Source organism: Nicotiana tabacum, chromosome 17 (genome assembly GCF_000715075.1).
Source record: "Nicotiana tabacum cultivar K326 chromosome 17, ASM71507v2, whole genome shotgun sequence".
Classification (NCBI taxonomy): Eukaryota; Viridiplantae; Streptophyta; class Magnoliopsida; order Solanales; family Solanaceae; genus Nicotiana; species Nicotiana tabacum.
In genome coordinates this window covers 118,377,972-118,395,875 of record NC_134096.1, presented here as the reverse complement: position 1 = coordinate 118,395,875, position 17,904 = coordinate 118,377,972, and the positions used below count along the sequence as shown (strand labels likewise).

Genomic DNA, 17,904 nt, shown 5'->3' with positions numbered 1-17,904 from the left:
TAAGAAGGAGAGAGAGTAGGGGTTTTCTTTGTCTTGAAAGAATAAAATATGAGAGGAGGTTATGGAAAAGCTAGTCAACCAAAGTAATAGCTAAACTTTGGAGAAATATGAAAGATGTGTCTGCCCAACCTACTAAATATCTTTAGATAAATATAAAAGGGTGGCAGCCCAAAACCTTAATAATATAATGTATCTCATAACAATTCATCAAAATAATATTAAGTGTTACACATAGCAACACCATGGAACTTCTTTGTCAATATTAACACAACCTAAAGTAAGGAATTTTCATGTATTGTCAATTTCATGTTTAGGAAGTGCGAAGTAAAATATATCCTCATTATAAAGATGCTCAATCGAAAATGCAAATATTAGTAAAAGTTTGGGGTGTTACAACCGTAAACTCTGATCAATCCTATTTTCTGTCGTTAAGGTAGAGAACTGAACCAATAATAGAGTGGTGTGGTAGAAAGAAGAAATAAGTCTCTTTTGGACATGGATAGATTAATGAAGTGTTATTCAGATTTGCCTTATTCATTTTTGAAATATTTCCTAGAAACTGCAAATTATATTCTGAATGTAGTTCCTTCTAAGTTAGTACCTGTGACATCTATAGAACTCTGGACTAAATATAAGCTCAGTCTATGGCATGTTCGGGGATATAGGATTGTCCAGCACATGTGCTGAAAGGAAAAGCTGATATATAAGTTAGAACTAAGAATAGATAGGTGCATGTTTATTGAATATTCAAAAAATAAATGGAGGTTTATTTTATTGTCCTAAAGAAAATAAGTCAATTGTTAGAACAAATGCATTTTTCTAGATAAGAACTGTTTAATATACCATGTTCCTAGAAGTAAACTATTTTTACAGGAACTTGGCAAAGAAATAACTAGATGTTCAAGAACATAAAAACCCACACGTCGGAATTGACGTTCCATTGCATTTAATTAGTTGGAGAAAGTTAATAGACAGAATATGCCTTTATCGAGTGGGAGTGATATTTGAACAGTGAAAACTATAGTAAGAAGTCGCTAATATTTCAATACCGTAAGGTAATGAAGGTAATATTAGTAGTACTTCATCGTAGTGGAGAATAGTAAGGAAAATCATAGTTCGGTGTACACTCTTGGGATAGTTTCAGTAACAGGATCCCTGAAAAGTTTAATACCAAATTAGATAGTTACGACAAAGCACTATTGGACAAAGATTGCATTAGAAAATAACTTGTAAGATTCTTTAACAAAACCTTATTTGGTGAAGACTTTTAATAGTTATGTAAAAAGAATGCCTAAGAAAGTTGTAGATGCATGGTTATGAGTCTAAGTGGGAGGTTTTGATGGATTAATATAAGCAACGGAAGCAATCACAGTATCAAAAATACATGTAATCTAGACAACTAGTATAAACGGAATTTTACGGGTTACCTCTTGAAGCATGAACAAAGCTCTTGTATCATGTGAGCCTCCAATTACACGCGTCTCAATGGAACCTCCACCACCCGCACAATCACGATTCTCGAACGTTCCGCGGTCTTCTACTGTGTTACCCAAATAATATTCGGAAATAACAATTTCGTGTGGGCGAATTTTTCTAGGAAAATAGGATGAAAATTTCGGCCACCTTGTTCTCTTCCTCTGGGTGAAAAATCTTATGTATTTATAGCATAAGTTTTAAGGGTTAAAACCCTTTTTCAAAATCTGTTGGGTTTTCTTTTCCACCCGGAAAAGGATTCTTTTATTTTCTACTATTTAGGCACAACATGGACCACATAATTTAATTAACAAGGCTTCCAATTATGAAATTAATTTGTAATTTTCGAAATTAATATCTACCATAATTAGTTACGAATTATTCTACTAAAACTTCGTAATTGAACTCCTTATTCAATTTCGAAATTAATCCATTAAATCTTATTTAACTTTCCGTATTAAGATCCAAATACTAATCAATTAAATTAAATTACTAACGATTTAATTTATTGATTATTTCCTTTAGACTTTCGCTTAACTTATTTCATGTGTTGGATACAAAATCTACCGGTCGGGTTTACACATGAAAACTTATAAGCTTTCATAAAGGTGTAACATCAATCTCTAAACCGAGACATGAATTCCATCAACTAATTATTATTTCGCCAATGTACATTATTATTATCCAATTTACCAGGCATATTGACCGACGAAAGAATCTCGCCTTTTAATAAATAAAAATAATAATAATATATACAACTAATAATAATTATATCAAGATTAAGAGTATAAGTACATTTAATAGCGAGAGAATTTATTTTATTAAGTAATTATATAATACTTATCTCTACTTGGTCCGTTCAATACATACAAAATGTACTAGCACAAAAAGTTGGAATTAAATCATTCTCATAATCAGGATAAATTATATTTAATCTTGTGTTACAATCATCTATGATGGTTTGTTCAATTCCATCAAGAGATTGTGAACTCAAACTTTATACTTATAAGAACCGATGATTTAATTTTCCGTGTATAAGCTAAACTCTATACACTAAATCATCTGTGTTTGGTACGAAAGAAAATATTTTTCAATTTTTTCATGTTTGGTTGGTTTAAATATTTTGGAAAATATTTTCCTTATGAACTCATTTTCCTCCAATTGGAGGAAAATGTTTTCCTTATCAAGAAAAGGGAAACATTTTCCAAAACTCATTCTCAACCTTCCCCACCCTATTTCCCACCCTCACCAACCCACCCCACACACCCCACACCCACCCACCTAACCTCACCCCATGCCTACCCCCACCTACCCACCCACCCCCTCCCCACGCAAAAAAAAGAAATTACTGCACCTACCAAATTATTGCACCTACCTATTTCGCATTTCAGTGCATGTCCTATTTACTAGCTATCGCTTTTGCTTTACATCTTTCTTTTAGATTTTATGGTGTTCCTATTTTTCTTATGACTGTTGTGGTGATACTAATATTTACTAATATTGTCTGCCTTTGCTTTGCATCTTTTTTCTCGATTTCATGGTGTTTCTATTTATCCTATGATTGTTGTTGTGATACTAATATTGTCTCCCTTTTTGCCCTTTTGTCTTTTATTTTTTTTTGAGCCGAGGGTCTTTCGGAAACAGTCTCTCTACTCCTTCGGGGTAGGGGTAAGGTCTACGTACACACTACCCTCCCCATACCCCATTAGTGAGATTTTACTGGGCTGTTGTTGTAATTTCAGATTTCCGTTTTTCGTTTTTCTACATCACCCCGACAAACCCCACCCCCACTGCCCCCCCCCCCCCTCGATAAAAAATATTTTTTTTATATATTAGTTTTTTCATCTTTCGGTTTACATGTTCGAAATTTTACAAGTTCCAAAGTTATGAGTTCAGAGGTTTATGTGTTTGGAAGTTTACGCGTACCAAACACCGGAAAATGAATAAGATTACTACTTATTTTCCAATAAAATATTTTCCATTATACCAAACACACCCTAAATCATCTACTATATAAGCAAAGGACACATACTAATATATGATCTATTTAAAACTTTATTAAAATTGAATAAATAATTGTTCCATAATAAATACTATATCCAAACCAAACTCATGGTTAATAGCATATATCTCAACAATCTCCCACTTAGACTTTTAACTATGACAATTATTAGAATATACTATATTCAAATGCATGGTTAATAGTATATGCCCCAACAATTGTTGCGTCATACTTCTTCTTGTTGTGTTAATTAGAGGCCTTCGGTTAAGTAGAAGTGCATTGTATCCTTGAGAGGGCAAAAACAAAGGCAGAAACAAAGAAGGCAAGAGAAACACATAATGTTACAACCAATTTTGGTTTTGAAAGTTTGATCATATTCGTTTGCCATTTAATCTAGTCTTCTTTGCTGAGGAAACAGACTGATCGATTAACAACAAAGTAAATACAAATTTGAAAGCTCTACTAGCTAACGTTGTTATTACTCCATATGTTAAGCGTCAGCTTAAAATAACCCCTCAAATTTTGATAAGCTGCTATAAAAGGTATAGCAACATTAGCTCTCCTGAAACTTGTTCACCTCCAGGAAAGCTAACTCGAAGTTTGTGAATATACTAGTTGTGGTTCTGGATTCAAGTCTCACAACCACATCATGATCAAAGAATTCTCACTAGCTTCGCAGGGAACAAAATTGTGTGATCTCGCACATGAAGGGACAAGTTAAACACGTAAATGAATAGATAAAAGTATCCTAACAGCTTAAGATTTCACACGATATTCAACAGAAACAATGTAATGAATTCCAACCTCGGTCAGTGCTTCCAGTCACACAGCCTCAGAGACTATAGGAGAAGGGAAACACGGGGAGATTGTGGAAGCACGAGGAGATGAGGTGGAACATACAAGTCTGATAATATACCAAACATTACAACAGCCAGTCTAATGGAAATGTACAAAGTGTGATGGCGCTAGAATAACACATAGAACACAAACAAAAAAAACGACATGGACACGTAGCGGGGCATGGAATATATATACACCAGCAGTTCACAGCCACTGTTCTTTAAAGCAGACATTATACCCCTTGGAATTGGCTCTTCTCAATGAAATTTTTGCATTGTCCACTGATAGAGGGGAATCAGGATTAGGGGAAAGTGAATTCCAAGCTTCCAGACCTGCAGATGGACATTTCAGGATCCCTTTTATAGGCATTTTTGTTAAATAGGCTGCCTCCTTGGAATCACCATTTGCCAAATGGACTGCTGAATCATCATTTTCCAAACAGACTAAAGCTTCCTCTTTGGGTTCATCATTTGCACTAATCTCTTTGGCCTTGGCATAAGCAGAATCATCACCTGACTTATCGTCACTATCTTTGACTAGGACAAGATCCTCACCAGAACCAAATTCACCTCCATTTAAAGGAGGAGAGACGTCATCTAATTTATACTCGCTACCTTTGCCTTGGACACGATCATCAACCATGGTGTCTTCTTTATCATCCCAAAAATCAGCAGAATCGTCACAGAAGGTAAACTCTGCAATTTTAGCTTGTATTAAGTCATTACCATTGGTACCTTCTTTATGTTTGTTTACAGCGTCAACAAGATGATCTTCTTCCTCTGATGATGTCCGAACAAGCACATCTGTACCTCTTTGCAATGAAAGATTCTTGTCTCCCTTTTTCCCTTTAGGCAATTTGAACCAACCTTCACTCAACAAAGGCAGAGAAGACAGATTCTTAAGAAATGAGGTCTTCTTTGGAACATCTGCCAATTTTTTCTTATCTTTTGTAGTGAATAATGACATGGAAATCACAGTGGATATGAAAAGTTGACATATAGCGCATTTAATTTGCTCGTGTCTCTCAAAGGATGAAGCCTCTGTAAGACCTATCATTCTCTTGATCCCAAGAACTTTGCGCGCCAATTCTCCTAATTCACACCGCTTATATTTGGGATTGTTGAAAAACTTGGTGGCCAGGTAGCCAATGTCTACTTTATCTTTAGTCAACCCTAATTCTTCAAATGGGAACAAATCTTTCTTTTCTGGAATTCCAAAACCAACAAAACGGATCCTCTCATCCGTAAGGAATTTTAGGACAGGATCAGGTAGTTGTTCTCCAGAATGGAACCTCAGGATCAGACAACCTACTCCGAAACAAAAGAGAACCAAAATTATGGAGGGATCACGAGGGTGGCGCATGACATCTAGGCCAACAACAGGCGGCCGTACCCAAATCTTACCTTCTGGAAAAAGAAAATCAACTGTGCATAAAGATTCAAACTCTTTGGCCTTAAAGGTAATGCCTTCTAGTTTAACCTCAAATCTATTAGTTCTCAAATATACAGTACCAGCCATAGGTTTGTTTGAAGAATGAGATGATCCTAGTATTGTTGGGTTGGCATGAATAGATGGAGAAAAGATTAGCAAAAGGATGAGTGCCCCATAACAGATGCTAGAGAAAGGAACAACTCCCCAATGAAAATGGGATTTGACCCAATATTGCAGGGCAACTGAGACAAAAGACTGGCAAGAGGTACTTGAAAATGTCTTCAAAATGATATTCAAAACTACAAGAGAATAAGAGGGATAAAAGGAAGGAAGATTAGTGGATTAACATTAAAATTGGATGGTTCTGCAAAAATATATGACAGTTGGAGGGCAAGCCTTGTGTTTGTTAGTTATGAGTACTTTACATCCACCAAATCCTTAGACTTCACCATGGCAGATATTGATCAACAGTTTCAAGCATTTTGCAGCTATACACAACTTGAGCAATTTGAGATAGAGTTTAACTAATTGGATTAATATCTGTGCCACTAAAATAAGAGAATGCCAGTCCTGACTTTAAGGAGAACCCTAAATGATTTACATTAGTGTGAAAAATGCAGATTTACCATTATTTGTATTTTCTACATTTTAATTGGTACATTGTAAAACTCACTAAACACTTCTATACAATTAAAAGCATAAGGACATAAATATAGTGTGACTAATCCATATGGTAAATATGCACAAGCTACCCGTGACTAATCCATTAATATGATTATTTACCCACAAAATGGATTCAAATACTATGGATATAATCATCGAAATAAAATACCCAATGTCTACACTCATGTCATAGGTATCCATCACGGAAATCATTTGGTTTACACTAATGTAAATCATTTAGGGTTCTCCAAAAGTGCCCTTAGCTTTTTCACGGAAATGTGAGTATATTAAGTAATCCAATATAATTTGATAGGGAAAGGAAAAAAAAGCAATACGAAGGAAGTTCAGTGCAGATCAGCACCTTCAATAAAATGAACATTTCCACATATTTCACCACCAATAAAATAAATCTGCCTGACTGCCTGAGTATTATCTAACCTCTCATAACTACACACACACATATAAACACATGTTCATAAACATACATTAAAAAAATTAAGACATCAATTTGGCAAAGAAACACTGGTATTTTCATTAAAATACTTTTAATTCGACTACATATCCAGAATTGAGAAAATTCTGGACCAAAATACACTGCAAAGCCTAGAAACCCGTCTACCATATACTCAATTACAAGTTACCATAGCTACCGTAGATTCACACTTTATGCCCTCTCACCCCTAATTCTCCTAGCAAGCTGAATATCCTTAGGCATAATAGTAACCCTCTTAGCATGAATAGCACACAAATTTGTGTCCTCAAACAAACCAACGAGATAAGCCTCAGCAGCTTCCTGAAGCGCAGCCACAGCCGAACTCTGGAAACGGAGATCGGTCTTGAAGTCCTGAGCTATCTCACGAACCAAACGCTGGAACGGGAGCTTACGGATCAAAAGCTCAGTTGATTTCTGGTACTTGCGGATCTCACGAAGCGCCACAGTCCCTGGCCTGAATCTGTGAGGCTTCTTCACTCCTCCGGTAGCCGGAGCTGACTTTCTGGCAGCTTTTGTGGCTAATTGCTTTCTCGGAGCTTTCCCTCCGGTGGATTTTCGGGCGGTTTGCTTTGTACGAGCCATTTGGGATTTAGGGCTGAAAGGATTTGGATGAAAGAGTGATTGGGTTTTTGAAGGATTTTGAATTTAGAACATAATGGAATGGGAGGGAGAGGAGGGGGAATTTAAAGAAATTTGAGGGGAAAAAGAGATCTGATCTTGGCCGTTGATAGATCGAAATTTAATTGGACGGACAAGATTTCTGAAGTGATGGTGTAGTGGATCGATGACGTGGAGGAATGAAAAGGTGATCGTGTGCGTTGGTTTATAATTGGATGGGTGTGTTATCGACGGTTCTGATTGGTTTTTTCCTTTTTTAAGTTGCGGATCGATGACGTGGAGTGTTTGGTGATTCGGGGATAGGTGTGATAATCAGGCACGTCAATTCTGTAACCTCTACGGTTCAGATTGCATTGCGAGGGGTTTCGGAATCGATGACGTGGAAGATCATTCTGATACCCGACTCTCTTATGTATGTTACTCCTAATCGGTTTTGTTAGCTAATCCACGAATATTAACTAGAGATTTTGAAAAGGAACATCACCACCAATCAATTTTTTTTTTTTGGCAAAATACGAAAGTCGAATAAAATTAATTGCATATGTTAGCCAAAATATATGTATAAAATAAGTATATTCCTACTATTAATAAGAGGGAGTGAGAGTTGCCTCCGGAAAAATTTGAGCTGCATCCGGATACAATTTGGGTCATAAGGGTACTTCTGTAATTCTGATTAAATGGAGCAATAATATTGGTTGAAAAAATTGATTAATGTAGCTCCCTTAGAAATTTTTGAACAAGTTGACCGATTTACCTTTGCTCCATATCCCACGTGATCATAACACGCGTAAGGTTCATAAATTATAAATGGACCCTACAGTTCAGTGCATAGTTCAACATTGTCTGCTACGTTTCACATAGCTCAATTACGTGAACCAATGAGAATAGATGGGCCTGCTTTTGTTGCAAATCCATTGAGCAAAGTTCATTTGTAGCCATTAAGGCCAAACTTATATCACCTGATAGCCACAAAATAATCACATACAAACCATAGCCTAAAAACAATAATAAGGCTAGCAACTGAAAAACTTGAAACCATACGCTCAACGCAAACCAAAAGAAAATCACTCCTAAAGGATTTTGTATCCTAAATTTACGCCTTCAGTATGGAATCTTCAACCCCCAAACAGTATAAAAGTCGCCCAATTATTCACATTGTCAAAAAAATTTAGGATTTCTAAAGAGTAAACCCATAGCAGAGCTCCAAAAAATTCATGCTGAAATTCAAAGTTTTTGCACAATTGTGGCCTACAATCAGCTTAATAGAGTTGAGATTTCGTTCTTAAATTGTGAAATTGATACAAAATCGATAAACCCAACTAATGTCTATGGAGGTTGTGAATGTTGGAACTACTATTCCAATTTTAATTTCGATTTTACTTCAACATAGTGGTGAGTGTGTAATTGAGAGTAAATTTGTTAATTTCCTTGTTAATGGCGTGCTGATCAATTCGGACCGTAGCTATGAGTATTATGTTAATGAGATATACAAGCAATTGGGTAGAGATTCGATTACAAGTGCGATAGAGATAAAATATACAGTGAATGATGGCTATATAGCAATTCCAATATACAATGATATGAATGTGCACTTGTATATGGAGATGAAAAAGAAAAATCTGAATATCACTGAACATCCATTATGCATAACGTTGAAAACTGTGTATTCAAGTGTTGAATGCTCATATTCAAGTTCATACTTGGGTGGTAACTTACTCGCAACAACTTCAGCTGGTTTACAATGTCAGAACGTAGAAGAAGTACACGAAACTAATATTGTTGAGATGATGGATAATCATGGAAAAGAAGTCAAAATTGAGATAATAAAGGGAATTTGCATAATAGACAATCCATAACATGAAAAATTTGCGGATGGTCAATTGTATTGGGACAAAGATACACTCATTAATGTAATAAAGTATTACGCAATACGAAAAAAATATCAATTTATAGTGGATAGATCATCTACAACAAAGTATGATTTCTACGTATGAGATTTTACTTCTATGTAATCTTGTGTATACTGCTTGTATAAAAAATATATAACTATTGTATAATGAGATTGCATATGTATATTGCTTATTTATTTGAGACACAAGTGTAAATATCTGAAGAAGTGCATTATCATAACACTGTATTTTAAATAGGTATTGTCTTACATGCGTGGATGAAAGTTGTAAATGGAGTCTTACATCTTCAAGTCTACACAAATCAAATGTCTTCAAGGTTAGAAGGTTCAATGATATTCACACTTGCCCAGAGACGAGTAGACTATTTTCACAACATCATGCTACTTCGTCAGCCATTGCAAAAATGATTTGCAATAAATATGTCAATCCAAAAATAATCTACACTCCGACAGACATCATGAGCGATATGAAACAACAATATGAGATTAATATGAGTTACGTAAAAGCTTATAGAACAAAAGAAAAGGCGCTTGAACTGCTAAGAGGGATACCACACGAATCTTATAGTAAACTGTCGGGTCACTTGCATATGATAAATATGACAAATCCTGGTTATGTCACAATGTTACATAAATCAGAGGACGGGCGCTTCATGTATGTTTTTGTCGCACTAAATGCATCAATCATAGTATGGAAATACGGCTACCATATTGTAGTGGTTGACGAGACATTCCTTAAATCATCACACAGGGGGACAATGTTAACAGCTAGCGCACAAGATGCGGCAGGTGAATATATCGCAGTCTTGTATAATAATTATATTTGGTATAGATAGCTGCTATATGCGTATAACAAAAATAACATGTAGATGCTTTCTTATTTGCTTAACCAGGTAAAAAAATTTCACTAGCATATGGTGTTGTCGATTCTGAAAATAATGCTTCCTGGGAATGATTTTTTGAAATGTTTAGACAGCCTTTTGGGAAAAGGGAAAGGATGTGCATCGTATCTGATCGTCATGCAAACATATTGAGGGGTACTTCGATTGTGTATCCAGAGGTATCTCACTGTGTATGCATTTTCCATCTTTGGAATAACATAAAGAAGTAGTTCAAGAAAAACCATGACCGACTGAGGGAAGTACTTTTTGCAATGGCCATAGCATACAAAATTGAAGATTATAATCGCCTCATGCAAGATATGGACAACATTGATAAGAGGGTAAGGGGTTACCTATTCCAAATTGGTTATGAAAAGTGGTCCATAGCGCATTCCACTATTAATAGATCCATGGTGATGACTTCAAATATTTTTGAGTCACTCAATGCAAGAAACGGAGAGGCAAGAGAGCTACCAATCATAAGTTTACTAGATTACATGATGAATTTGGTTATGGAATGGAATAATACAAATAGAATAACTGCAATGAGTACATTTACTGGACTAGGAAAAAAATATAACGAAGTACTTAAGGAAAATAGCAGTTTGTTGCAGAAGATGACGGTAAATATTCTTTTATCATGTCTTACTTCATACGCCTGAATTACATACTTTGACAATAATGCATTAATACTTTTCATATCTATGTTTTACTAATGATATCTATTTAAATTTAGGTGAGGCCTTCAACTGATTATATATATGTAGTAATGGATGTTGAACAAAGGTGAAACATAGTCTGCATGCAAAAAAAGGAATGCTCGTGCAAACGATTTCAAATGGATGAGATTCCTTGTCCTCATGCTATGGCAGTATTGGACTACACACGTATAGAAACACCCAAAATATTGTTTTGCCTATTACACCAAGGAATACTTCAAGAAGACATATGAAGTGCCAGTTAATCCACTTCCAGATGAAAATACATGGGACCTTCCAACAGAGGTGTTAGATAATGTGGTCCTATCACCAATAGTGAAGGGCAAATCAGGAAGACCGACGAAGTCACGACACAATGGACTTTATAAATATCTGTATACTGAAACAATTATCTATGGATTGTGCGGAAAACAAGGACACAACAGAAAAACATGTAGAAATGCTCGAGACAACTAGTAGATAAATGTTTTCCTTGTGAATGTTACAGTTAGAATATTGGAAAAATAATGAGATTTGCAATCACGTTTTCTCTGATGTATGAATAAAGATACTACTTTTTGTCGTAATTAAAGTATTGGTAGAAGTTTTATTCCAAATACTATTATGGATGTTATTATATAGATGTCAATATATAAAATATATACAAAAATGATTGTCACTATAAAAAAAAATATAAAATAGACTGTCACTATACAATTTATATGCAATAGTCTGTCACTATACAAAAAATATACAAAATAAATTATCGTTATACAAAAAATATATAAAATAGATGTCACTATATAAAATATATACAAAAAAAGACTGTCACTATACAAAAAATATACAAAATAGATATCACTATATAAAATATATACAAAAAAACGGTTAGTATACAAAATAGATGTCACTATACAAAATATATACAAAGAAGACTGTTACTATACAAAATAGATTGTCGCTATACAATTTATATACATTTTAGCTGCCCCAGAAACTTCATTCACAAAACTTCCTACAACAACTTAGCAACACTAGCTAAATTTGCAAAACCAATCGAAACATATTAAAATTGTATAAATTACAAAACCAAAACTGTAGAAAAGTCAAAACTACACAAAATCTGAAACTTTCAAAATCTCACTATTAATTGAAAACAAACAAGTCGCAATTAAAAGTAATATTCAACATTAGCATTTCAAACATATTGTTCAAAAATATCCCAAACAAAAAGGATAAAACGTGATATAGGTATGCAACTGTATCCAATCATAAGACAATATCATAACCAAACTACTTCATCTTAAAACTACATGTCAATTTTCCGCTAAACTATCCCAAACTACTTCATCTTGCCCTTCGACTTGCCCTTTTTCTTGATATCCTTCAAAGTTTCGTCATCACTAACGACAAGCGTCTTGACCTTTTTCTTCTTATTCTTTAAAGCCTTGTCATCACCAACGTCATGCGACTTGCCCTTTTCTTGTTATCCTTTTTTTGTCAGATCATTCAATCTATCAGTAGAATCGTCATCACTAACTGCATGTGCTCTTTATTTCTTCACTCCATAATCCCATAGCAATATACCATATCGGTTCCGTATCCCATCAATATCAATAGCTTTAGGAATACTGCTGCCTTGAATGATGTACTCATCAAATGCAGCAATATAAACACCACAGTCACTACATACAAAAGGTCGCACATAAACGTTGAATAAGTTAGTATAATATCCAAATATGAATTCATGTACAATAATGAATAAGAATCAGAAATATTCAATAATAATTTACGTGTTATCTTGCGTTGGCAACCCATCAACGACATGAATCTCAAAGGGATCAATGACAGAAATTCCCATATGATTCTCCTTTGTGTCCCAAAATCCAGTACGATAGAGGAAATATGGGAGCAACACTGAATATGGCTCAATTGATCTCCAAACTGCACTATTTTGCCGCGCGCCACTCATGGAATCGTATACATAAATGCGCAGATCTTTGAATGACAGTCTCGCCAATATCCAGTGCCACTTATCAGACAGATTTATAGATAGAATCTATATGTAATTACAACATGGATAAAATAAAAGAAATGACATTTATGCTAACAAATTAACATCAATATGCTGAAAATATGAAGAACCATTATAGTGTTGACTTACTGAATGACACAGGAGTAGGCCGGGATATGCAAATGTGAAGAATTATTTTTTTCCTCCAAAATCATCGACTCTAGATTCAAAGATTTTATTTAGCTTATTGCTAATCTCCGTATAAACATTGTCCCTGATGAATCACGATAAAAAAATATGGTTCATGACATGAAACATGAAAAATAAATAAGGAAGAAAAAAAACTTACAGTGAATTAGTCCTTAAGCCTCTATTGATTAAAGTGTTCCACGTACACAATATTCTGAAATCAACAGGTTTGTCAACATTTTTCTGAAAATGATACTTTATATTGAAGATGGACTTATTTGGCTTGCTTGTCCATATGGGCTTCTTTGACTTAGTTTGCTTATTTTGAGCAACTTGGATGGTGCTACCAGAGTCAAATGTGTTCCTGAATGGTGACTTTATGACCCCTGTTGCTTTTCTTTCTCTAGTGATCTTTTCAGGTGTGTCATGATCAACAACAACTATACAATCTTCCTACATAGTAGCAATATTTTTTTCCACTCCTAAACAATCACCATGTACAATATTTTGATCGAAATACTTTTGGGTGATTACAGTTATTTGAGCCTCAGCATCACTAGTCCAACCATTGTCCTCACCAACTCCCTCACAACTATTTTTACCAATAACTTGTACAGAATCCTCCACCAAATACCCATATTAGCAGTATTTTTCTTAACTTCAGCAATATTAACTACGCTATCACCATCTACATCATTTTTGTCACAAAACTTCTAGGTGATTGCAGTGATTTCAGGCTCGACATCCTCAATCCAGGCCTCGTCATCACCAACTCCTTCAGTACTTTTACCAGCTTATATAGAATCCTTCACCACACCCTCCATAACATCAACATTTTGCTCTAGACTTACTTTAGTACCAACATTTTTTTTATAACTTCCCCACTGCCAATATTTTTCTCTATAACTTCCTCACTACCAAAATTATTCTCTGCAACTTTCTTATCGCCAAAATAATCATTATGAATATCACTGGCATCATGATGGCCATGACTATCATGATGGTCGTCATCTTTTCTATCACCATGTTCAGGAAAAATATACAGAAAGTTGTAAAAATTATAATAACATGTAAAAATAACAAATAAACATAGTTATGAGAATACCTTTGAAGCACCGCGTTCACCTAGAGCTTTAAAAACCTTTTCAAATGAGGAAATCATTAACTGCTCCAAAGACGAAACCTTGTCGTTTACCTATAAAAGAAAAAGTGAAACCGAATATCAATTAAGTTGTCAGAACTTCTCAAAGCCAAAATAGAACTATACCTTGTTGATTTCACTTCTCAGAAGTTTCAGCTCATTCTCGCTTGAACTCAAGTTAGTGGGTTGTGGATCCGGATTCTCATTGTTTATAGGTTGTGATTCCAACTTATTTTTGGGGTGCTTCTTAGCATTTGTTTTAGGTCGAGTGTTGAAATCATCTACATCATCTCTTGGATTAACTTCAGCCACGACTCCAGATTCGCTATACATCTCATTTTTATCTTCATACACCGGGACAAAATCATGCAATTCTAGCCTTGTTTGTTCAACATTTGTTAGGGCAATGTTACCAAACACCAACTACAAATCAAAAAAAAACTTAGCAATCATGAAATTTTAAAATAACAAAAGACAACCAATATATTACTTGTAGAAACTACACATCATACAATCAATTGATATTATGTATATTAAAGGTATTGATATTATGTATCAGAAATGTATAATTTATGCAGCAGAAGTAAATTCATATGTATTGCTACAAAACATTGTAAACTAAACAAAAATTTGTTTACCTGCTCCCGACTTAAAAGAAAAAATTCTTTCCTCAACCTCTTGAAGGTCACCTTCTTCTTTACAGTCCAGTTTAGCATGCGCGGCACAATATCTCCAATCCGGTAAGCGAAGTTTTTGCGAGTATAGCAGCAACATTCATAAAACCAACACTGGATTGCCAAAGGCAAACTACCATATCAGTACATCTCTCTCCTACTACGAACCTTATCTTTCATTGACTCCGACATAGCATTGAAAATCACTTTTTCGCAAGGGAAAGTTTCAAAATCACAAGATTCAACCAACAGAAAATTATTCTTTGTTATGAAATCATCATTCGTAATAGAAAATAGGAAACTATGAATGAAATACAATATTGCAATCTTTAATGCGTCCTCATCAAATTTCCACATCTTTTTTAAGAAACAGTCAGTTAACAATTTCTTATACACTTTCGACATGCTTGGAAAGTACAATTCCATCAACCGATTCGACTGGACAGATTCATAATCCTTATTGGGATCATCATTACACTTTAAACCTATGATAATACAAAACTCTACAAGTCCAAAGTGTAACTTTGTGTTATTCACTTTAATCCATAACTCATCATCTTTAAGTAACACCACTTGCCTAAGCAATAGTGAATGGATAAATTGGTTCTGTATAAAAAATTCGGACAAGTCCACAAAATAACCAAAACATGTTCTTCTAAACATCTCAATATGTTGATCATCCAAAGTATCGTTTAAATGTTTCACTATACTGCAGTTTGTATGCACAATGATACGAGTACGATAATGATCACCCAAAGGAACATAGTAATTCCAAAGATGCAGACAATACAAATATATAAATATATATAAGCTTAATAACAACCACAAATATGCACTTTAAATATTACGTATACACTATGTGGATAGATGATACACTTTATATACAAATTGCACATTACTTATTGACTTGATACAAATGATATACAATATAAAAAAAGAATGATACATTTTATATACAAATCTGGAACATAACTGCTATATTGGATAAATTTCCTACATACTAAAATAAACTAAGCGCACACAAGTCAGAGTTATATCATTAGAAAATACCTTCAAATCATATGAGTTAGAACATTTTTTTATTACCGTGAACTTTTCTCTTTTTTGATGGAACATCATCCCCATCCCTTTTAGCCTTCTTTTTAGAGCATTTGCCCTTATCCTTCACAACATCCTTTCCCACCATTTTAATCTTTCTTTTTGAACGTGTGCCTTTTTCAACAACTAATCACTGAGCAGTTTGTGACCTCGTTACTCTATCGATGGGAGTCTCGTTATGTGAACGAGTCCTTCTATCAACAAGGGTACTTTGCATTCCTTCAATAGGGTATTTTGCATTGCTTCAACAGATTTAGGGGTTGCATACCCCAAATCGCATCCAAATTCTAGTAAATCTTCAAAATCGTCAGCATCATTCCTACTAAAACTAGGGTTATATTTACTAATTTATCAGCTAATTTCATAGAATTTAGAGATGCCATCAACTTTATATTTTTCTTCAAAGACTTTTTTTCCTCCATTATAGACTCGATTATGAACAAAAATTCAAAAACCTACTGAAATTTTGACTTACATTTAGAGCAAGAGTAAAAATGGAGAAGCTGTGTTTTTAGAAGAAACCAGTGTTTCAAGAGAACCGAGTGTAATAGGAAAAAAATGCGAGTTAAAAGGCGTGGGTGGGTCAGTATATTATGGATTATTTATGGGCTATTAGATGTAATATGTTTGGGCCGGAGGGATATTTCGGGTCCATGAAAAAAACATGGGCTATTAAAATTTTGAGGGGCTATAGAATTTAATTTTCTCAAATCCATTTGCACTGTCACAAATGCCGCCGTATACGATCCTAATGTTTAAACCAATAAGAAACAACTTTAAAGAATACAAAAAGTAAATGATGCTTTGGACTAGGGGTGGGCAATACCGACCGAATCGAAAAAATCGGCCGAACCGAAAATTTTGATTTATTCAGTTTTGGTTTTTCGATTTATTCGGTCGATTTGCGGTTTATTATTTTAAGAATTTCGGTGTTCGGTTCGATGGTCGGTTTTCGGTTAAACCGAAGAACCGATAAAGAAACCGAGTGTCAAAATAATCAATGTATTTGTACATTAGCCTTGGAACAAAATCACATTATAAGATTGTTATTTCCACCATCACTAATATAGTTTATTAGCTAATAGTACATGTTGGATATTCTTTGTAGCAATATGTGTACCGTATATAGGAAATAGACAAAATCAAACAGTTTTTTATCTGCATTGTTGAACGTTGGAATTTCATCATCCACGATGTACCAAAGCAAAAACATATTTGCGTTCCTACACAATTGATGACCGCGTGAGCTTATTGGAATGGCTCTCTTAATGAAATATTAAGAGATGATGAGTTGGTTCCGGAGCAAATCAACACCCAATATTTCTCCTATAGTGCTGCCATTGGCAATGCTGTTGCTTCTATTTTGTCTTAAGCTCGGTCAAGGATTATCATAAAGGGAATTATATGAATTTGAACCGAAAACCGAACCGAACAAGAAAAGATCGAACTAAAGTTATTATGGTTCGATTTTGGTTATTAAAATCACAAACCGAAAATCGAACCGAAATTCTACAAATCGAACCGAACCGACCAATGCTCACCCCTACTTTGGACTTCTGGAGATAGTCTTTGAGTCAAATTTCGTGTAGTTAAACTTGAAAATTAAAGTAACTGAGGTTTCCAAACAAGTTCTAAAATTGTGTTGCTTGACGACCTATAAATTTGACTTCTCCAATTTATTAGATTGGGTAATTTTTATTACTTAGAAAATACTATGAGAATAACATGTATTAAGTTTTGTAATACATAGCTACTCAAAGATGGATTTGTTATTAAGTTT

The 17,904-nt window shown here is 34.5% G+C and overlaps 2 protein-coding genes across 2 annotated transcripts; one reads left to right on the top strand and one right to left on the bottom strand.

The window, feature by feature from the left end:
* Positions 1–6,916: 6,916 nt before the first annotated feature.
* On the bottom strand, positions 6,917–7,565 carry LOC107769564 (histone H3.2). Its single transcript, XM_016588791.2, has one exon. It carries the CDS (start codon positions 7,482–7,484, stop codon positions 7,074–7,076), a length of 411 nt encoding a protein of 136 aa, XP_016444277.1. The 5' UTR covers positions 7,485–7,565; the 3' UTR covers positions 6,917–7,073.
* A 3,017-nt stretch (positions 7,566–10,582) lies between these two features.
* LOC142172072 (uncharacterized) lies at positions 10,583–11,100 on the top strand. The gene is made up of 2 exons (XM_075235838.1): positions 10,583–10,933; positions 11,047–11,100. The coding sequence occupies exons 1-2, from the start codon at positions 10,583–10,585 to the stop codon at positions 11,098–11,100; spliced, it is 405 nt and encodes a 134-aa protein (XP_075091939.1).
* The last annotated feature ends 6,804 nt before the right edge of the window (positions 11,101–17,904 follow it).